Here is a 24,830-nt window from a genome sequence, read left to right as displayed (position 1 = left end):
AAAATTTGAGAAATAAGATAATTAGTTGATTAAGTGAAGCGGTTATATAAAATTTTTAAAAATCGTACGGCGTTTTTTTAAACTCTTCATTTTATATTTGTGAAAAAAATTTTCTTCCGCCCTGTTAAGATTTTTTACCTCTGCACTTTTAGAGATGCTTTCTAATTCTTTGTAAACTGTTACTAAAAATTTAAGACTTTAAAACTTTTTTGACTTTAAGACTTTTTTGAGACTTCCAACATCTTTTTCGGATCTAATAAAGATGTAATAAAAATTATTCCTCCACCTCCCCCCCCCCCACAAATTTTTTTTTTTATTTAAAACTAATATTTCAGTCCAACCAGCCCACTGGTTATAAATGATTCCCTTTATATTGTAAATTTTGAGATGCAGACGTAACTAACTTGTCTGGTAAGAATAATACTAAAAAAAAAGTGTCTCTCGCGGACTGATAATTTTAAAATGTAACTAAACCACCAAACCACTAGTTATTACTTTCATAGAGTTCAAAAATACGCAAATGGAAATAATTAGAATAGATATCCTAAATATTTTCATTTGAACCCATATCCAATATAACTTATTGAATGAAAGCTTTCGTTTCTTCCCCTTTGACGGAAGAGTACGGTCGTTAGTGTAACTATGTGCCAGATATCTGAACATAGGCATCAGTAAGCATGCTGCTTTGAAATGTTTGATTGAATAGAAATAGAGGAATATCATAGTAAGCCAATTACTGTCCTTGTTTTTTCAGACTCATGCTATTTGATTAATATACGCCTTGCAGACGGAAGTATAGTTATTAACATAAATTAACTTTCAAATTGAAGAAGTTAGTGCCATTAGTTTTTCGTGATTTAGGGAGGGGACTAATTATAAGGTCTTATTTAAATTATCTTGACAGTATTGCATGGGTTTTCTTTTTTTATTCATAAAAAATACTTCCGGAATGTTAGCATTTTCTCTCACACCAATGCGATTGTTAATTTCCTTTTAATGGTCATTTCCCGTTTTGATAAATCTTTATTCAATTAAGCGTTATGATAATTCGATGAGCCCTTTTACTTAGAATTAATAGCTAAATACCAGTTCTTAGTACGGGATATAAAAAAGGAAATAATCAATAATTCAGTATTCGTATCGACTGGGATTCGAACCCGGTTCGACTCATTGGAAGGCGAACGCTCTAGATCTCAGGTGTTGACGTGATATATCCTCAGTGGTAGACGGATCATGGATTAGAATCCCTTTGCCATCAGATTAACCGCGGGAGGTTCTCGTATTCTTCCTCTCCATGTAACGCAAATGCGGGTTAGCTCCATCAGAAAGTCCTCCACGAAGGTAAATTTCTCCCAATACTCGATCCAGGAGTTCCCTAGTCTTCAGTATTGGGTTCAAAATTACAAGGCTACGGAGTTGAACATTAGAAGTCGTAAACCCCATAAAATTGGGTCGGCTGTTCAACGACGGTTATAAAATAAAATAAAACAACTCAGTATTAAAACAATAATGCAAAAAACTGAAAAACAAATATCGGAAAAAATTGAAATAGTTCCATTTTTTTAAATAATTATTTGCGGCGCTTCACGGGTGTTTTGCAATTTTGAACCCAATTCAGAAGACAAGGGAACTTCTGGATTAAGTATTGGGGGAAATTTTGCTTTCATGGAGGACTTTTTGATGGAACTAACCCACATTTGCATTACATGGTGCAAAAACCTCCATCAGTTAGTCTGACGGCAAGGGGACTCTAACCCAGGATCCGTCAACCCCTCAGGATATTTTACGTTAGCACTGTGGTCTGTGCAATTCCGGTGCGGAATTAGTATCAATCAGCCATCGCTGGGATTCGAACCCGGTTCACCTCATCGGGAGGCGAACGCTCTATCCCCTCAGCCACCACGGACCACTCATAAGTATTAAAAATACATCATTGTTTAAAAAAAAGTTGAAAGTAAAAAAAGTTGGGTACTAAGCGTAGTTTCGTAATGCGCCGAAGATGTCTAAGTAATAAATATTTCAATACCTTAACAGTGATCATAAGGAAAGCTATATAAAAAATTACAAAGCTAGAAAAAGCCTCGCATATTTCACCAAAACTGGGATAAGTAAATAAAAGGCTTATTTAACCACTTGACATATTATTAAACAAACTCTAAACTGTGCGGAATTATTAATTTCTTGATTTGGAAATGATCTTTGATTGCACTGTAAACAACAACGCAACTGAATGTTGACAGAGATGCCAACTGCTCCGGACACGCCAACATAATTTTAAAAAAAAACACAGGAAGTACCTACAAACTTAATTTTGCAAATATTTGACTATTTTTGCTTGCTTTTTAAGAGGCATAGCATGACATAATTACTATGAAGTGGTGAATTATATATAATCCTACGAATTATTTAGAAGTAGTGGTGGATAAAAATCTAATACAGTACAGAACCCGTTATCTGGAAATCAGAGAACCGGAAAACCAAAAAACCGGAATAAAATTCGATACATTTTCCAGCCATTAAAAAAAATTTTTTTTTTCCTTATAAGATTTTAGGATTTTTCTTTCTTTCTGGAAAGATGTTTACCTTACTATCAATTTGAAAATAATCATTAGTGTATTACTTCGTTTTTTCTTCTTTTTAAGATTATTTCCAAATATTATTTTCTTTAGTTGGTTTTAACAATAAAAAAAACGGCTTTTTGTAGCGATTCAGAAGACCGGAAAAATCAGTTATCCGGAATAGCGATGGCCCCGATCTTTCCGGATAATCGGTTCCCTACTGTAAATTGAATTTATTGAACCAAGAATCACAATTGGTAAACTACCACTTTAAAATATTTATTTGCTGTCCAGAGCAAGTTGGCATCTCTGTGTTGAAGACGTCTGAGAGACGTCAATTATTGTTTCGACATAAGAAACAAATGACGTTTCCCAGACGTCTTCGTATGCCAAGGGGTTAACTGTAGATAACTTCTGTTTATACTCAAACAAAAAAGATGAAAGCTTGTTTATTTTCATTTAATGTGATTCTAAGAATCAACGAACTTCACTCACAAATAATTTATCTGGTGTCTAATTGGGTGAAACGAGACGGGACGCTCGAGATTGTTATAGGTTGAATGACAAGGGTGCGTAGAATTATGATTTTTGCAACTCATTCTAAGATCTTGCTAGGAAATACACAAGATGTCACTCGCCAATCAGGCTGCTTTTCTTCTACAGATAGTTCTTTAGCTTAATAATAAATAAAATTTATCTTGTTAATTTTGAATTAGCTTTATTAGGTTATAGATATGAAAACTAAACTTTTTTACAGATAATTTTTAGTTCAAAAAATAATAAATAATTTTTTGAACTAAAAATTATCTGGAAAAAAATGTAGTTTTTATATCTATAACCTAATAAAGCTAATTCAAAATTAACAAGATAAATTTTATTTATTTGGGATACCTGCAAGTGACGTAGTGTGGGCATCTCGATCCTGATTGGTTGTTGAAACGTGGCATTTGTTTACGTTAGAAACTCTTCTTTCTATTCTATTTCGATTAAGCCAAGCCCGTCAAGTATCAATTCTCTTAAGTGACACATTCTAAATTCTTTCTCAAAGATTTCAATTCTTTCACTATATATTTAAACATAGGCTTAACACAAAGACCGGCACGAAGCCATGTGGAACATAAACAAACTAATTATGCATCGAAGCTGCCAGGTAGACAAAATAAAAATATATCACTGTTACAATAAAATACATAAACAAATAATAAATCTAAGTTAAGTAAAAGAAGTAGGCGAGAAAGAATTATAACTAACTAACTAACTCAGTGGCGCGACAGCCCATTAAGAGGGCCAAGGCCGACTGTGCCCATCTCAGTTTTCTTGACCTTGGGCTCTGGGGTGCAGGAGCATATGTTCCGGTCAGGTGGTCAGCCGAACGCGGAACCCCCAGTGTTAGCTCCCAAGCATGCTTGGTACTCATTTTATCGACCCACTGAAGGGATGAAAGGCTGTCGAAGATTTCAATTCTTTCACTATATATTTAAACATAGGCTTAACACAAAGACCGGCACGAAGGCATGTAGAACAAAAGCAAACTGGTTATGCATCGAAACTGCCAGGTACACAAAAAAAAAATATCACTGCTTTAATAAAATGCATAAACAAATAATAAATCCAAGTCAAGAAAAAGAAGTAGGCGAAAAAGAATTATATTTCAACTAATTTGATGTGCGATACGGCTTTGTATTTAATTAACTTATCCTTAATTAACATTCCAACTTAACTTAGCAGAACTTTAAATACGCCATTTTGCTAATAAAGATAAGCTGGCACTGACGTTATAGGTCACATGTGTGGGTATGGGAGGTCTTCTTCTTCTTGAAGTGCAAGTATGCAACTGTATTGAAAAAAATAGCGCATTTTTTTGAAACTAATATTATTCACATTATTTTGTCCATTCCCTGTAAACTGCTACATTGTAAACACGTGACGTTATGCCCCGTTTGTTTTTTCTCAAGAAATACAAATATCTGTAAGGTTTCGTTTTCCCCATAATATAAAATATTTCTTCTTGAACGTAGAATACTCTGGTTTCAAAATATGCCTACATAATTGTTGTTTTTCAAATTTTTAAAATTTAAGAAGTTTTTATGGCTCTTTTCTTTTTTAATTTCATATTTTTCCTATAGTGAAATTTTTTTTATTTGTAGTTTTAATGTCATAGATTATCTATAAATTATATTAAAATAATCCTTGCAAAGCTTAATATTAGTAGGGTAAAATTATTTATTTTCAAAATATTTGCTTGATGATATGTCGTATTAAAAATATTGTTTAAAAAGAAGAAAAAAATGTAAACGTGTTTATTAATTATTATTATAGTTATTTATTTAATTACGTTTTAATTTAAATATGATACATCACGTTGTAAGATTTGAGAGAATTATTCAAGAGCGTCACTTGATTATTTGTTTAAAATTTTGAGGCAAGTTTTTTATTTTTCTAAAAGAAAATGTGAAAATTAAGGTTGCAAGAAATGCAATGTTAAAGATTATCAGCCTAATATGTATTTGCCTTTAATATTGAGGCTAATAACAATGTAAGGAACATCTATGTATACAATTGTTTAGAAGAAATTCCTACTCAAATTTTACACACTTTTCAAGCTGTTGCCTTGTAATGAATTCCAACAGTGTTTATATGAATTATTTCATTTTAAATCCTAGGCTTTTGACTAAAAGATTTGGAAAATGATTTAAAAAAATGTCATTTTTTTACAATCGTATATTAAAAAAAAAATTAGCCACTATTTTTTTCTTCTATTAATAGTTTTAGCTGTGCAAAAATTTAAGAAATTTACTTTAACGCGTGTCTTATGGAAAATATGAATACATAATTTGCTCTTTACTTTACAAATAGGGTAAAAGCAATTTGATATTATTTAAGAATAAAATTTGAATTTGTTTGATCTTGATTTTAAGCAAGGATTAAGATTTGGTAAAGAGCTGATGTACGTTAAAAATTTTCTTCTCAATATTCATTCGTCTAAGAACGGTCTGAACCTTGTCCTAAACGTGCCGAGACTGCTCTGGTATTTGTAATAATTATAATGGAATTTACAGTGTAACAAACTGTTATGGAATGCACTGGAGAAGTTGCATTCATTGCAATTAATACCTCTTTAAGACGAAATGTTGAAAATGAGTAAGATATGACAACAAAACTACTAGAAAGTGGCTTGACGAAACTTTTCTTTTAAAGCGTGAAATTTTAAGCTAATTTTTAAAAATAAACTATAACATGTTTTCGTTTATATTGAAATTATTTCGTTTACTTTAAAACTGTAAAAAAATGATGTGGCGGTGTATATGTCTCCACCTTTTCTTTGAATGCGGTTAACAGTTATATCCTTTCCGACAATTCATGTTAAATAATTATAAAAATGAATTGAAACTTTTTAAAAAAAGCTTGTGAGCGAGCAAAGCCTATTGGCTTTGAAGTTTCCACGCATTACCTTATATTTTCATTGCATGTGAGTAGTATTCTAAACATTTCAACAAAGTTTTTTTTAATCTTTTCTTATCTTCGATTAAAAAAGATTGTATTTTAACTTTTATCAAAATACACTTGCGTCGAAATTTGTTTCAGTTGTTCTATCATTTATTTACAGCTTTTTTTTTTAAAGTTTTGAAATCTCTCTCTCTATACATTTATATATCTTTTCTTTTGCAGTCATTCATTTAGATGCTTTTTAACCTTTACTGATTTTTTCCCTTGTAAAAGGAATTGAAAAAGTTCATGAATAGCTCTAGACTTAACAACTCACAGAATAAATGAAAACAATACCTGTGCTTTATTATTTTGCAGAAAAAGCGTCGCACGAAGAGGCATTGGAACTCGTCCAAGCGTTTAGGTTCGATTGATAAATATAACTATAATTTTTGGGCTTCATTCTTTGATGATTTAATGCGGAAAGTAAAAGTAAAAGGAGTGGCAGATGAATGGCTTAGTAAGAGGATTTTAAGCGAAGATGAAGTTGCCCAAAATGTGTAATACGTGACGGTATAAAATAAACGTTATAAAATTTATTTTAAGTTCTTAAAATACAAAAACAAGTTTACAAATCTTGTCTTGGTTCGAGGATAATTTTATTTTGTGCGGAATATGTTTCAAACTTTTCAACAAGCAACAAAACATCTTTATTTGTATGTAAATATAGTATGACAATTCTTTTAAAGAAACGTGTTACTCATTTTTTAAAGAGGGAGATTAGGTCTTGCATTATAACGTTTATCTAAATTTAAAGGAATTGTTGATAAAAATTGTCGCGTCATTTAACTGGATAAGTTAAAAAAAATAAGATAACATAATTTTTCAGTTATGATTTAGACGTTTATTGTGTCAACTTGCTTCGTTCATGCATTCTGAAAATAAAGAAATTTAATTTCTTTCTTGTTTTTGTACATATATATACTCATTATATGTTTTTATTAGTTTCATCGGGATTTTCCTTTTAATTATTCATAAAATTCAACGATGTCAAATTCAGTAAAGAAGGATAGTTCAAAACATTTGAGCAATTTTACAAGGGATTTTTCCGTAAACCATGAAGAACCTCCCGTAGAAGATGATTCGCAAGAGGGCATGAGCCAAAGGAGAATCCTGCGAAATTTATTTATTACTAGTTTATGTTATTTATTCTTTTATACTGGATATTGGTGCCTTGGAGGTCTACAAAGTACAATGAATAGTAATGATGGCATAGGCGATGATTCACAAGCAGTCATCAATGGTATGTCTCTACTTTCATCACTTTTCTTACCAGATTTTTTGATCGCCAAATTCGGCAGCAAGAAGGTACTGACAGCATGCACGCTGCTAGGCTGTCCTTATTTAGCCGCCAACATGTACCTGCGATGGGACACGATGATAGTGACATCTGTACTGTACGGTCTGATGAATGGACCTTTCGTAACTGCCCAAGCTGTGTATATCGAAGAACTGGCGTCCCGTTTTGAGAAAAGCGTTAATCAAAACATTGAAGTAGTTATGGTTAGTTTCTTTGGAGTTTTTACTTCTTTCACGGAATCAACATACATTTTTGGTAATATCCTCGTTTACTATGCTTTGAAACCAAATAGAGTCAATAATACCTTTATTAACGAATCAACGACTGATGATTGCGGATATTACTTCAAGCCTTACGATAATGTCACGAATTCCAATTTAGATCCTCCTCTGGAAAGCCAAAGACAGCTTTTGGTCGGTACCTTTGCCATTTTTGGAATTCTTTCAGCTCTCATCCTTGCTTTGTTTTTGGATCCTTTGAAGAACGATTTGAAAGAAGGGAGTGGAGGCAATTTTATTTTGAACCAATTTCTGTCCGCTGTAAAGCATCTGAGAAACCCGCATCAAATTCTGTTAGTTCCTATTTCTATTTATGCTGGAATGGAGGGTCCATTCTATTTAAATGAAATTACCCAGGTGAGTTAAATGATTCTTTTTTTGCTATCCAATGCAAACTAGCTAGATTAGGTTTTTAAAATTGATTCAATAAATAAAGTTTTAAATTCAAAATGTATGGGTTACTGTTACTGGTAAAAATATTTTAAACGAGAAATAATATCTTTTCAATTATAAAAATGCTAACATAGTAATTTAACGGTACATTCCAAGATTATGTGAGGTGCAATATCTTAAATTTCTCAAAGTTTATGCACTATACAAATGCGTAAAATGGACCCAAAACATATATTTTCTAATGTCTATCGCACATATATCGCTCATGGGCTGCAATAGTGGCACAACTCAAAAAATCAAGTTTTGAGTAAGTCGGTTTAAAGTTTTCATTGCTAATGAAAATGCACAGGAAATGCTTTAGTTTGCTTAAATGAAGATTACCTTCAAGTTAAATGAATTATGCTAGTATTGCTGCTGAAAAGAATATGTATTTTCATATTTACACCTGTTCTTAGTCCAAAACGCGTGCTTTTTGAGTTGTGCCACTATTGCAGCTCATGAGCGATATATTGTATTCTGTTTGTAAAATGATTAATAATTTACTTAAATTAATACTTACTCTACGAGAATCAAATATAAAACGGGTGGCATGTAGCAGTGAGTTTCCCTGTTTAAATGCACCGAAATACAAAATTTTTTGATTTTTAACTGTTGAAAATAACCATGTACAGTCCGCAAAAAAAAAAAGATATCACCCTGAATAACTTTCGTTCTAATGATCGGATTTTCACGAACTAAGTGTCAATCTTAATGGTTCCGGGGGGTGACCTCAAATATGCTAATTAATTAGTGCTAATTATTAATTAAGTTACGAAATCAGACACAAAAACGTACTTTCTCTGAATAAACATGTATTTTTTCTTACAAATTTGGAATCCAGACACTTGAATTAGGGGGGGGGGTAGACAAAATTTTGAAAAAATTGGGTTTTAAATTGGGTCACAGTAAAGGTTTATATATTTGGCGATAGTTCAGAAAACCGCCAGAAAAAGTCGCCAACGCAAATTAATATTTTAAGGTAACCCATTGACTAATTCAAAAGAAGCAGACTTAATTTCACTAGGTTGCTAAGCAACCAATTTCTGACTGTAAAAAAAAATTTAAATAATGCTCTGTGATTGCTCGGAGAGGTTTAATAGAAATATCTCAAAGTTAATAGAAAATATCTCAAAGTTTCTAGAATATAGACAATTTTTAAGCTAATTTCTGTCCAAAAAGCAAATTTTTTTTTATTTTAATCTCCTTTGAAAAGAAAATTGGAATCGATTTATAAATAATTTATGATTTTCTAAGTTTTTAGAATTTAAATACATGAACTTTTTATCTGATATTCTTTAGATTATGTTGTTTTTTTTTATAAAAATTCGAGGATTTCATACTAAAATCAAATTAACATAACTTATTATGGCTATATACAAAATTTTAGAGATAATCATTTTTCCAGCTTTAATCGAGTGTTCGAGGCAAGAAAGTGTGAAGAAAAAAAGAGCTTGAAAAATAAAATGTATATTGTATAGTAATTCTAATGCGCATTCACAAGGTTTTCTATAACTTACGATATTTCTTTTTTCTATAACTCAAGGAATTGCTGAATGTTTAGTGATATTTTAAAAACGCTGAATTATGTGATGTTTAAGAATAAGATATTGAAATAATATGTTGCATATTGTAAGATTCATTGTTTAAAAAATCGCTTCATTTTGCTAGATATTTAGGTTACAAGGCTTTCTTTGGATAAAGATGATTAGCAAATAGCATCCTGATCTTTCGATACATTCTGAAACTTACATTCGCAAATTCACCATAAAATGTCGCACAGCATATTCTTCAAATACGATTACAGCTACATTTACCATCAAATACTGCTACTATGATTATTTTTGTTTTCTTATATATGTTACCGGCAAAGTATGAAACGCCGGTATTGAATAGAATGTCTCGGCATTCTAAACAATGCCGGATGTTCTAAAACAATGCCGGATGTTTTTAGGCAAAGTATCGAAATATGAGAGGTATTACATACTTTCCCTAGGCATTCTATAGAATGACGAATGTTATTTAGGCAAAATATGAAAAAAACATGGTGATGAGGTCATTATGTTATATTAACGATGTGCATGTTACTGTGAATGATCGAAATTGGTGGATGTTGACTTTCACCGGTGAATGCTGACAATCACATAGTCGCTTTGGTGAATGTCCGAAATACTTATTACATCCGATTTGATATTAATTTATTCGTGGATGTAATTACATTTATTCGATATTTTAATACTTACTGACGATAGATTAGAAGAAACATCAGTGTTTGGAGTATCAGGCTAATATATATATATATCGGGCAATGGCACTGAACCTTAAAAAATTATCGGTGTAGGATATACCGGGCAAATGTATACCGGGAAGTGGCTCTTGACCTTAAAAAAGTATCAGTGTCTGGTATACCGGGCAAATGTATACCAGGCAGTGACACTTGACCTTAAAAAAACATCAGTGTCTGGTATACCAGGCAAATGTATACCGGGCAGTGGCAATTAACTAGAACTAGTATGACTAGACCTTTGGTAAATGTCCGAAATATATACTAGGTCTAGTTAAGTGCCACAGCCCGGTATACATTTGCCCGGTATATCCTACACTGATGTTTTTTAAGGTCAAGTGCCACTCCCTGGTATGCATTTGCCCGGTATACCCTACAATGATGACCCTACAATCACCAAAGCTACTATGTGATTGTTGACATTCACTGGTGAAAGTCGACATTCTCCAGATTTCGGTCATTCACAGTAACATTCACAGACAGGTAACATTCGGTCATTCACAGACAGGTGATTAAAAAATTACTTTTAAGATTAAGACGATATATAAGATGTTGAGAAATTTGCAATGATGTGAGAGATGCTTAAAAATGTTGACTGCTTATTTTTATTAATATTTATAAAAAATATATTCATGAAATTGATAAATATTTTATTCCAAATCTATTCATACGTATGTATATTATAGAAATTGTATCAGTTAATGAGAAAAAAAAACTAAAGAATAAAAAATAATCACATTAAATAAGCAAAATCTGGTGTATAATCATATTCAATCACAAGCATGCTTTTATAAAACTCGACACTCGTTGATTAAAATGTTTTATTCAAATTTCTTTACTAAATTGGGTATAATATAGCCTACGTCACAGGTTGTGTTGTTCCTACTAAATTTAACCCATGAACGGCATTTTCTGCGAGCCTAACTTCAAGCCACAAATAAACAAACGAAGTGTTCGATCGTTTAAATAGCTGCTCGCCAGATTTTATTGCATTATAAAGAAAAGTTATTGAAACTAAATACAACTAAATAAACAACAACAACTAAAACAAATAACAACAACTACAAATAACAATAACTAAATAAACAACAACTAAATTCCATTCGTTTAGCATTGCGTCATATGTTGTTCCTACTAAATCGAAGTAGTTGTGTTTTTTTCATATTATACCCAATTGCAAATAGAATTTTAGACGACTAAAAAAGAAATATCGTATTTTATAGTTTTAAAAAAAATAAAAATAAAAAGTTTAGCAAACGATTATTAGCGAAAAAAATATGAATGAAATTTTACGCCACTCGCGCTAAGTCAAGTTCCTCGTAAGTTTATCACATTTTAGTATTAATCGCCCCATTAAATCATTTCTTCATTGTCGCCAAATTATTTTTTTTTAAATGATTAATTTTAATTTTTCTCATCTTCTAATAAATAAAAACAATAGAAACTTTAGATTTTTCAATTGAAAAATATGTAGATTGTAATGGTATAAAAAAATCCCTACCTTATAATTCAAAATTTTTTCATCCTCACTTTAATTAAATAATAAAAAATAATAAATAATTATTAAAAATTATTTTTTTCATGAAATTATCTTTGGGTAAATGAGTTTTATGAGCGGGTGCAATTTTTTTTTGAATTGCTTCATTAGTTTTTAAAATATGACTGAAAACGCAAAAAACGAAATTAACATTAAGGGGTCCAAACTTTGAATCGCTCTCCTGACCAAACTATGGGGACCACATTTCCCAGATTGCGGCTACCCCATATATTTTGAAGATAAGGAATCCAAATATGCAAAAAAAATTATATGTTTATTCAGAGAAAGTACGTTTTTGTGTCTGATTTCGTAACTTAATTAATAATTAGCACTAATTAATTAGCATATTTGAGGTCACCCTCCGGAACCATTAAGATTGACACTTAGTTCGTGAAAATCCGATCATTAGAACGAAAGTTATTCAGGGTGATATCTTTTTTTTTTGCGGACTGTACAGATTACTGTTATTAGGCCTTTTAATTATGCGAAGAGTTTTTAAAACGTTAGACTTTTCTATGTTTTCACGCCATAAAAATGAGTTAAAATGGACCCAAAACATACATCATTATTTAGCATATTATTACTGATTCTCTGGCATTTTGTTAGTAAAGTGTATTATAATTCTTCTTAAATTATTATTGACACAACGTGAATTGCATTCTGAATAAGAATGGTTTAGATTTACCTAATTTTATAGCGGCGACTTACCACTTTTAGAGATGCCGCACAGTGGCGTAGCTAGGTAACCAAGGGCCCTGGGGCAAATTAAAAAATGGGGCCACACTGCTATGTAAACTGATTAGGTTTTATCAAATAAAAATGTGAAATATGCAAGTACTTTTAAAATGCTAAGCTACGTAAGCTCTTTTTTGCGCACTGCAGGGCAGGTAATAAAAATATTAAACAGTAGCAACATAAATTACAATTAATACTTGGTGTAGGTTTGGCTAATAAAACGAAATAGAGAAGATTCAAGGGTTTATTATATAAAGGTCGGGCCTACCAACTGACTAAATAACAATAATATTTTCCCAGCTTCAGTTTCCGCAAAAGTATCAATGACTTCGTTTAAATCCAGGCTTGATGCGGTTTTGTTTTCAATTGCTATTAGCGATAAATGTCGGAGTCGAATTTAACCCATATTATTTCTTGAATAATTTTTTATTATTTTTAATTTGCTAAATGACCTTTCAGCTGCTGCAGAAGTGAAAGGAATTGTAGAGAATAATAACATCGCTGTAAATACTTCCATTAGGTCGCATTCTAGCACTCCATATTTGCTCATTATTTCCTTACATAATTGGTGAACAGTCTATGCTTGAGTTAGTGGAGGTAAAACTAGGTGGTAAACATTAATAAATTAAAGTGAAAAACTAGGGCCTATTATATCTGAATATTTTCTTTGGAATTCGTCACACTTTTGTAATAAAGTTGCTTCATCAACATGTAATAAAAATGTTGCTGTTAGAAAATCGAATATATGACAGACTGCACTCATACCAATAAAACGGTATCTAATTGCTGTGTCTAGTACATTATTGAAAATCTCAGTTTGAAATATTTTTTCTCGGTTTGGAAATCGGTGATCAGCAGCTAGTTCATCAAAATGTTTTTTAACTTTTCTTTGCCTTTTTTCTTGAAAATGGGTATCAATATCATATTCTCTTGCAGTTTCACTAGCTTTGCACTTGAATAATTCGAAATCATTTCTATAAATTTGCAACTTTACTTTGGTCTCTGATAAAACTTTACTCGCCTCGCCCAAATTGATGTCGCATTTTTGTACAGTTTTGGATGCATAATTGATGTCGTTCAATACACTGTGCATGAATTATATATTGAATTATATATACTGTGCATGAATTATGTGCATGAATATGACAGACTGCACTCATACCAATAAAACGGTATCTAATTGCTGTGTCTAGTACATTATTGAAAATCTCAGTTTGAAATATTTTTTCTCGGTTTGGAAATCGGTGATCAGCAGCTAGTTCATCAAAATGTTTTTTAACTTTTCTTTGCCTTTTTTCTTGAAAATGGGTATCAATATCATATTCTCTTGCAGTTTCACTAGCTTTGCACTTGAATAATTCGAAATCATTTCTATAAATTTGCAACTTTACTTTGGTCTCTGCTAAAACTTTACTCGCCTCGCCCAAATTGATGTCGCATTTTTGTACAGTTTTGGATGCATAATTGATGTCGTTCAATACACTGTGCATGAATTCGCAAAGCAACACGAACTCGAAATTTAGCATTTTTGTTTTAATACTCTCTGCTTCACTACGCTCATCTTTATTAGGACTCTTTAGAACTATTTCTGATAATGCTTTGATAATATCAAAATAACGAAGTTTTATTGCAGATATCGTATTGACCCTACTGGACCATCTAGTCGGATTTAGTTTTTTTAGAGTGGTGTCCGATTCGCCAGTGAATTTTGACAGTAGATCCCAACGTTTGATGCTGTTTCCGAAAAAGTTATACAAGTCTTGCAACGTTGCGAAAAAAATCTGTATTTCCACACAACTGCTTACAGCATCATTTATCATCAAATTTAAATTATGAGTGGCGCAATGTACGTACTCTGCGTTAGGCTGGATATCCTTAATATGTTTTTGTACACCATTATACACACCACTCATCGCACTGGCTCCATCATAGCCTTGCCCCACACATTTTTTTAAATCAGTATTTTTGTCGATAAATAATGTTGTCACTTGGTTGACTAAATCTACTGCGCCATGTTTGATAGCTGCATAAAAGCCTAGAAACAATTCTTTTACTTCTATATCAATTGACTGTCCATTTTCCAATCTGGTTATTACTGCATACCTCACAACAATGCTTAGCTGATCTACCTTCGATATGTCCTGTGTCGTATCCATTATGATGGCAAGAAACGGTGACGCTCTAATTTGTTGTAGCAGATGGGTTTCGAGTTTGGTCCCCAAGCTCTCAATCATTTCATTTTGAATTGTTGCACTCAGATATCTTGCAGATCCTAAAAACATAAAAAAATACAATTTCAAAGAAGTCCTGATATTAAACAGTTAATAATTGTAAACAAAATAAAACGATAAAAAAAACTTAGAAATAATTATTATTACCTTTGGGCATATCCCAAACTTGCCGCAAAATGTGATCATATCGAGCGACAAGCTCTACAAAGGACAGAAAATTTCCGTGGTATCCTTTCTGACGTAAGTCTTCTTGATGTCCTCTCAAAGCCAAAGAACTCTTTGCTAGGGTAAGTATGATATCGAATAACCTTTGAAGAACCATTTTCCAAAATGATGCTTCTTTGCGAATTTCATTTTCAAGTTCTTTGTCGATAGTATTAGTATCGTTTTTTTTCTTCCAAAACTCATACACAGCACATGCTTCCGAATGGCCACTCGAACAACTGTGTAGATTAATTCTTTCTGATAAATGCTTCCAATTTTGAATTCCCGTACACCAAACATTATTCCTTTGTGAAGCAAATAACCAGCAGGGTTGACAATAGGCAGCGTCTAGTATTTTGGAATAACACAACCAAAAACGATTAACTGGCCCGTATTTAGAATACGAAGCGTAGTACGATTTTGAAAAACACCTATTGTTCTGGTTGATGTCTGTTGGAAAAGGTCCTGAAGGCTGTAAGGGCCCCATATAAAGAATTAGACGTTTTTCGCTATCACTTAATATCTTGTTCGTGAAGTTTCCCAAGTCATAAGAAGATTTGTCGTACACATTTTCGAAAAATGTAGAGGTCTGTGGTTCCTCCAAACCCTCCGCTCTTATGTGTGTCATGCAAACATCATTCACGTCCACATGATCATCGGCGGAGGTATCTCCAACTGCAATAATTGTCGAATCTTCTTCAGTAGGCTTCTTAACCAACACTGCAGTTACCACATTATTTTAGTCACTAACAAAAGAAATATTTTGGCCAGATGTACTTGCAGAAGGCTGACTAAAAAACTTGTCAATTTTGAGCAATTTTTGTTTACTATCTTCTCTTTCTTGGCGTTGTTTGCGTTTAAATGCACCACTGGGTTTCTTCTTTTTATCCATAATTTTAGTTTTCTAATTTATTTGTTGTTGTTGTTGTTAATTTACGTCGCACTAGAGCTGCACAATGGGCTATTGGCGACGGTCTGGGAAACATCCCGCAGGATGATCCGAAGACATGCCATCACAATTTTGATCCTCTGCGGAGAGGATGGCACCCCCGCTTCGGTAGCCAGACGACCTGCGCGCGAAGTCGAGCACTTTACGGTAGCACAGTTTAACGAGGACCAATACCGCACACCCTCGGTCCCTACGCAGACTGATCCAAGTGGTTACCCACCCGCACACTGACCGCAGCCAGTGATGCTTGACTTCGGTGATCTGCTGGGAACCGTGTCTTAACGATCAGTCCACTGCGGGACCTAATTTATTTAAACAATACAATATTAGATTGTGCTCGAGTAGGTAGGTACTCACTGTTCACTGACGATGTTAAAAGTAAAATAAAAAGAAAGAGAAACATAATGATACGCTACAAGTGTCGTTGGGGAATCCTCGGGAAAAAAATTATCACAATTAGTGTTATCACATTTAACGGTGGAATCTGTAATGGTTGGCAACTGTTTGGCGACCGTTTAAGGCGTACTTGGAGCATTTTGTCACCCCGTCGGAAGGATGCGAGAGAGAGAAAGGTAGATGTATGTTCCATATAATAGGGTATTCTAAGAGCTGGAAGTTCTTACTGGAAAACAATGCCTATTTCTTTTCTTTTTAAATAAAGTTAAGTTTTATTGTTTTAAAAATCTGGTCTGCTTATTTATTGGATAGGAAAGGCATTACAGAGACCATGAACGATCTCCTGCCCGCGGACCTGAATTAATGTACCTACTGCAGGTGACTTGCATTTTTTCACGATATTTCGCGTTATACAATGAGCTGTAGCCGAAATCTATAGATTTGACACGATTTATTGACTTAACGGACATCAGTATTAGTGGTAAAATCAAATAAAATTGAACCACTATATTGACCAATACAAAAATTTTTATTGGCATTTGCTTACTTACTCCTGATACAGCATTAATTCTTTAACCGTTCTCGAAAAAAAAATCTTAACTCGAATTCACAATAAAGCGCACATCGATGAATAATAAAACGCACATAGCACTCACTATCCGTCAAATTGACAACACTGCCAACCTACAGAAAGAATTTAGGGGAATTCCCTAGGCATAACTTTTGAATTTCTCTCAACTGAGTTGTCATGATTAAAGTGGGGTTGCAACCTGTCATATTTATTTAGAAAATGGGAGAAATTTCCAAAACTTCAGTTCAATCGAGATTTCTGGTAAGGATTCGAGGGCCCCCTGAGCTTGAGGGCCCCGGGGCACTGCCCCGCCTAGCCCCTTGGTAGCTACGCCACTGATGCCGCATAACCCAACTAAAAATCAAAACTAAGAGTGCGGCGTCTTCACTTTTATTACCTTTTTTTTCCCGTCACGTGTTTTTAATTAGCAATAGATTAAATCAAGTTATCAAACAAAAAACAAAAGGGATCATTGCTTTTTATATTCGCAACTAACCTTCAAATCGAATTGAATTTTATCTCAAATTTATTGATAAGAATATGCTTATAACTTGTTGGAATGCATTGTTATAGAAATATGTAATATTGGAACAAAAACACAATTATTTAAAAACGAAAGTAAGGATATTACGCTATTATTTTTTTGCCCTCATTTATTTTTATGAAAATATTAAACACGAGGTAGACGCCAGATTACACAAGTTCGTAACAAATCAAATAATTTAACATCTTTAAATTAGAAAAAAATTAGTATTAGGGTCATTTATTTTTAACTCATTTCAGTCGCATTAAAAATGTATATTAGTATATAATAACTAGGGGGCTAAGCCCCCTGTTCACTACCGTTCACTAACTCCGATGATTGCTTCGCAATAATTGTCTTTTCTTGGCAAAAAACACTTTCTCTACTGAAGTTAAAATTATTCCCTTAACATATGTGAACTAAAAGGAATTCTATTTGCTTACGCTTGTGCCTCTACTTCCCACGTCCAAATATTACTATCCATGGGCGGATCGTGAATTTGTGGGGCCTTGGGCTGAAACTACTTTGGGGCCCTAATAGCCATTTTGTCAAAAAACTGTTTTCTATAGTGATGTAGATAAGTATATAAAAAAAAATAGGACAAAAAAATAATTTTATTTATTTTTTATTTATTTATTTTTATTTGTGTATATAAGCAGAAATTGACAGGTTATGTGTAGTTATGTTATATAAATTATAAAGCAAACTTTCTGCATTTTTGTGCTGCAAATTCCTTTATTTGCTCATCACATTGTAAGTCCTTCGTTAAATCACAATTTATGGAAAGAACTTATAAATGATTTAGTCGATGGTTCGACATTGTTGTCCTATATTTGTTTTCTATATATGACATCCTGGAGAAAGAACACTCCGCTTCACAGCTAGTGATTGGCAAAGTTAAAAAAATCTTTAAGATAGTACAGCAATTTGGGAAAACATCAACAAGTTTCTTTTTATAAATTAGCATAAAAATTTCACTGCAAGAGGTGTAAGACTCTGGCTAAGACTGAAGTAAATAAGATTTTAACTGAATGCACTCATTCACTAAATGCTCGTCTACGTCATCTGGATAATAATCAACAATATTACGTACACTTTCCAGATCTATGTTTTCCATATTTTTGTCTTGCAAATCCATTAAAAATTTGAATTTCTTGCCATACATCTCAAGACTTGGCTCCTTTTAATTAAATCCATGATCAGCTTATCTAACGCAACGCTTTTCTTTTTAAAATTTTTCTGCGCCGTATACTGAGATTTTATCTGTAGACTTATCTGAAAATTTTGGAGTAATGCGTCTCTTGTTTATGACATTGTAGTCTATTCCCACACTAGTACTTAATTTTTTAGCATTCTCTTCGTATTCCTTTAGCTTCTGATCTGATTGGTGCCTTAGGTTGTTCACGAAGTCTTTTAATGACACAATTAACTTGTTGCCTTCACAAATATCTAAACCAGGGCTCTGTATTTTTTTATTAACTAAATTAAATCTCTCCAAAATTTCTTCCCAAAAAATAATCAAAATTGCAATATCGAGTTTCGCCATTCTATTGAATAAATTTCGTGCCTCTTTCCGGAAATCAACTTTCTCATCTTCATTTTCGCTGAAACTTTCGAAAATTTTCATAATGTCCTCATAATTATTTTTCAAAGCTTTAACAGCATCATAGTGACAAGACCAACTGGTCTGGCTTAAACTTTTTAACGTAAATTTGAGTTTTGTTTCACGATTTAACCGTTCCGACCTATGGGTCGAAGTAGAAAAGAAAACGTATATTTTTTGCACTACTGCAAAAAAGTTCACAATTTCGGTTGCAACCTTAGCAGATTCTTCACCAACTAGGTTAAGGGAATGCGCAGCACATGGCACATAATCTGCGGATTTATTTTTTTGTTTTAGTAGTGCTTGTACACCATTGTAGTGACCCGCCATATTAGCAGCGTTGTCATAAGATTGTCCCCTACAATTAATTATCAGTAGTAGTCCATTTGTTTCTAAAAAGTCTTGTAAATAAATGTAAGCCAGTATGACTACTGATTTTAATGAAGGATACACATCTTTCTTAAAAAGGTACATCCCAAAAAGGTACGATATTATGGGTTTTGGTCGCAGCTCTCGTTGTTCAATGTGTTCACGAATGAATGGATCGAACTCTGCCAACAGATCCAGAGCACCCATAAAATTACCATTATGTGGAGACCAAATACTTCCTCGGAACCTCTAAATGCTAAGCCCCTTATACTTAAAAATTTGACCACTACGATAACCCATTTTAAGACATTGTGATAATATGTGTCTTTTCTTAATTGCTTCTGAAACTGCTTGTCTAAAACAGATCTATTTTCTTTTCGTGTCAACCACACTAACATTGATTTCTTATGTTCATTAGAATTTTTATGATTTTCAAAAAACAAGTTCCTATGTATTTCCAATCAGAAATTCTGGTTGTGTATTGAGAAGGGATTTAAGAAAAAAGTTTGCCAGTCAAACAAAAAACAGTACCAACCCTGGTTGAATAACATAACCAAGATCTTTCCAGTGATTGACCATTTTTCATTTTCTTAATGAAATACCTATTTGAAAATGTTCTGTTTTGTTCTTTGCATTTCTTTATTGAAGCTGAATATATATTTTTCGGATCTTTATTTTGAAAATTTGTAGCTATTTCATTCTCGTTTTTATGTTCTAATTTGAAAAAAGTTTCAGTTTTTGTACATTTCTTTCTTTCTTTTTCTCGATCTAGCTGTAATTTCCGTTTCTCAGCTCCACTTTTATATTTTCTACCAGACATATTGTAAAATAAGACTTCAATATTTTTCTGAAAATAAACAATGAACTTGATAATTTTCTGGTAATAAACAGGGAACGAGATAATCGATGTAATATTGTTTTTCACGTTACATTTTAATACTTTGTAATGAGTGCAGTAATTCAGAAATTATCATTAAAAATCGATTAAAAAGTTCATTTAGTATTGAAAAAATACATTAAAAGAAAGAAAAGAAAGGATTTATAATTCTTTTTACTTACCAACTAAGAGCAGGAAATCTTTTCTTATACTGATTATGTACTTTCAATTATAAGTAAAATACAAGAAAGGTCCGGTCTTTATAACTTTCTGGTTATCATTTATTAGTAAACTTAACAAGTTTGTCACTTTGACTACGAGAACGAAATATCACCTATTGTTTTCAGTGGGGACTGGGGCCCTTTGTATCCACGGGGCCCTGGGCTGCAGCCCAAAAAGCCCTTAAGTAGATCCGCCCCTGTTACTATCTATTAGTATTATAAACATTTAGATGTCTTGGTGAACAGAAGTGATTTTTCGAAATAACTTTAAATTGGGTATACTATAGCCTACGTCACAGGTTGTGTCATTCCTACTAAATTTAACCCATGAACGGCATTTTCTGCGAGCCTAACTTCAAGCCACAAATAAACAAACGAAGTGTTTGATCGTTTAAATAGATGCTCGCCAGATTTTATTGCATTATAAGGAAAAGTAATTGATATTCGATTTTTGATTAATAATTGATTTATGTGGATAGTGGCATTTATGTGGATAGTGGCATAGAATTTAGCATTGCGTCATGGTAAATGTTATTCCTACTAAGTGGAAGTAGTTGTGTTTTTTTTATATTATACCCAATTGGGGATACAAAAATATTTAAAGGAAAACAATACCTTTTGTTAATTTTATGCTGATTACAACCAAAATAATATTTAAATGAATGAGGAAGAACTGGATCCTACCTCGTGACTTTTAGGCCAATAGAAATGCACGGACAATAATAGAAAACTGTGACACCATCATTAGACATAATCAAAATAAAATAAAAATCGCCACTCAGCTTTAGCTGGTAAGTTTAGTCGTAACATTTTAGCAAGCGGCATTATTAAAAATTATTACCTTTTCACACACATGCGGTCTCAATTTTAATTGGCTGTTTTGTGCGTTACTAACCGCAAATCTTCTGTGATTGGCTGCTTGTTACCATTTCACTCTCTTCTTATATTATATAAATATATGCATTAAACATCAGGAATATATGTAGCTTCGGCGGTGAAGAGACTTTCTTTATTTATACTTGTGACAAAAATAAGCATTTAACTGCTTGAATCCATAAATCAAGTATTTAAAGATATCTGCGTTTTTAGACTTAGAGTCTAACAATGATGGATTCATAAGGATCGTTGAAATTTCACTCATCGTTTTACTCCCATCAGAAAGCGATCTCCATTCAACTTCAATTTTGAATAAATCAAAGACTTTTTTTATTTATAAATAGATAAATAAAATAAAAATACCACTTAACATTTCAGAAGTAGGTGATCGAATGACTGCCAACCCTGAAAATATCTTTCTAACTTCTCACGTTGCATAACACAATGCCGTTCGATAGACGGAAATACGAAAATTAATTCACAAAAATAGAGTACGACGTAGGGCGAAAAGCTTCTTGAGAGTAGAAAATACACTGAAGAGCCAAAAAAACTGGTACATCTGCCTAATATCGTGTAGGGCCCCCGTGAGTACGCAGAAGTGCCGCAACACGACGTGGCATGGATTCGATCAATGTGTGAAGTAGTGCTGTAGATAATTGACACCATGAATCCTGCAGGGCTGTCCATAAACCAGTGGGAGTAAGAGGGGGTGGGGATATCTTCTGAACATCACGTTGCAAGGTATCCCAAATATGTTCAATAATGTTCATGTCTGGGGATTTTGGTGGATTTCCGATACTTACGGTATACTCGTGAAATGGTCGTACGTGAAAATCCAAATTTCATTGCTATCTCGGAGATGCTATGTCCAATCTCCCGTGCGCCGACTATAACACCACGTTCAAACTCACTTAAATCTGTATAACCTGGCATTGTAGCAGCAGTAACCGATCTAAGAACTGTGCTAGACACTCGTTGTCTTATATACGCGTTGCCGATCGCAGCGCTGTACTTTGATTGGCTCCATACCCCCTCTATTTGCATACTCACGCCTGTACCAGTTTTTTTTGGCTCTTCAGTGTATATAATCACACATCAGTGGTCGGAAAAACTACGTTATTTTTGTAGTTAACTACAGCTGTTGTATTACAAATGTTGTTAACTTTATTATACAGTGAAACCACCAGGAAAGACCACCTCTATGATACAACCTACTCTATTTACGACCACTTTAGGGAGGCGCGGAATTTTTTTCATAGATTTTGTGTTGAAGAAAACCTTTAGGAGAGACCAAAAAAACCTCTTCCAGCGATCTAGCAATTCTTCACTTCAAAAGCAGAAAAGGTTAATTAAGGAAACACGAAAAAATATCACATCAAAAAATAATAACAAAACAAATAAGTAGATTAAAATGTATGTGAGTGGCTCTTTTTTCGAGAGGTATTTTTGATGATATCTGAAAGATATCTTCAACCACATGTGGCAGTCAGAGTGCACTAAAGACCATGATATCAATGTTTTTTTTAAGAGTTAAAAGTTAAATTAAAAGAAAAAGTTATTAAAAAAAATCAAGCATCTTAAACACACAAGCTTTAAGGCTAGCTAATTTTTATGATATAAAATTAAATGCAGACTTAAACGAAAAAGCATAATTGCTCATTTATTAAAAATAGTTCTATCTTTCATTATTGGTAAATTTGGTTTTACACATAATTATATCAGTAGGGATCATTGACTAAAGTTTGTTCATTTATCCGGTTTTCATGATGCCAATACAAGTAGCATTTTCGCACCAATAAAATGACACAACTAAAATTAAAATCGTCTTCTCAAAATCATGTCCCTTAACATTTTGAAGTCAAAGGAGGTAATCCCTAAGAACAACCAACCTCCATTAGCAACCATCTTATTGTGGAACAGAAAGTGATCGCTCCCAAGAGGTTTCACTGCATATAATATTTTCTCCTGTTTTACATATGTTTTTTTTCAGGCATATATTGCATGTTTTTGGGGTGTTCATCATGTTGGCATTGTTACCCTTTTTTTCGGTATCGGCGGAGCTATCATCTCTCTATTCGTGGGACCATTGGCGAAGTACATCTCTCAGATAGCCGTGATAATTTTAGGAGCATGTCTTAATGTAGCTATCTGTTTGTTGTTATTTCTATGGAAACCATCGCCAGAGACAACTGGCATTTACTTTGTCATCGCAGGAATATGGGGAATGGGAGATGCCATTTGGTGGTCACAAATACCAGGTGAGCGAATTCAAGAAAATGCTTGTAATGTTTAGAAAAAAATAAGAGAATAACAGCAATCATTTTATTCCTTTGAAAAAATAAATTAAATTAATGCTTTTATTCTTAGCATAACATGTTTTTTTACCCCTGAAATTTTAAAGTTTTCAAAATGTCTAAATATTTAAGTTGTTCAGCTCTTAATTTCATTTTAATATATATGATAGAGACAATTTGAAAGTTTGAGCCATCCCGTTTATAAATTTGATCTATTTTTATAGGTCTTTTAGATCTAACACTTTTTGCAGCTTTTATTGCTAAAACCAGAACTTCCAGTTTTTACAGAGATTAATCTTGATCATAATTAATTTAGTTTTGATAAAGTTATTTTTTTCTTAATTATTTGCAATATGTAATACATACGCTTATTTGATTTAATTTTGGACAAAAACTGTAAAATTATAAATTAAGAGCAATGATAACGAGAAACTCTATATATATGGGCTATATAGTATGGGCTATATCTATTATAGTAAGAGCCTGAAGTCTGATAAGTCCTGAGTTTTATCGATAAAACTTAGGGTTTACCAAAGTGGCTAGTTAACTTCTACGTTTTATAGCTAAGGCTTGGTAAAAGGCAGAAAAGGAATCATAATAAAACTTTCTTCGGATTTTTACGAAGCCATTTTGGTAAAAGCCGATAAAACGTAGGATTTAGCAGACTTCGGGTTTTCATCATAACATATGTATTCAATATTGTTCCTTGTATGCAATAAACAGTGTATTGGTTAGTTTTATTTAATAGTTTCTGTTCTTTATTCTAGCCCTCTACGGACTGATGTTTCCAAAAGATAGAGAAGCTGGATTTTCAAACTTATATTTCTGGAGCTTTTTTGGATCTTTTCTAAGTTACACTTATGCTAATTACCTTTCCATTTCTGTCAAAATAAATATCCTGATGGCATCCCTACTGATTAGTATGGCCTGTTACCTAGTAGGCCAGTTCAAGATGAAATGTTCTGCGCGGAGAGAATATATTGCAATCGGAGATGATTAATGATAGCAAACATTTTAGAATCTCAAAACTTGATGCTTATCAACATTATTGTACATAGAAAAAGAGCTTGTAAATAACGATACTTGGTGTGACATTAATAAAAACAAAA

General features: G+C 32.8%; 1 protein-coding gene across 1 annotated transcript in view; it reads left to right on the top strand.

Moving 5' to 3' along the window:
- Positions 1-24,830, top strand: part of LOC107450217 (uncharacterized) — a 37,401-nt gene extending 12,571 nt beyond the window's left edge. Inside the window, exons 4-6 of the mRNA XM_087149564.1 lie at positions 7,021-7,979; positions 23,418-23,685; positions 24,489-24,830. Coding sequence (XP_087005690.1) covers positions 7,021-7,979; positions 23,418-23,685; positions 24,489-24,721 — 1,460 coding nt within the window. The 3' untranslated portion in view covers positions 24,722-24,830. The remainder of the gene's footprint in view (positions 1-7,020; positions 7,980-23,417; positions 23,686-24,488) is intronic.

This window comes from Parasteatoda tepidariorum, chromosome 8, assembly GCF_982258835.1.
Source record: "Parasteatoda tepidariorum strain Cologne lab strain chromosome 8, Ptep-v5.0, whole genome shotgun sequence".
In the NCBI taxonomy this organism is placed as follows: domain Eukaryota; kingdom Metazoa; phylum Arthropoda; class Arachnida; order Araneae; family Theridiidae; genus Parasteatoda; species Parasteatoda tepidariorum.
Note: the sequence above shows the minus strand (reverse complement) of the source record. Positions and strands in the feature narration are given on the sequence as shown.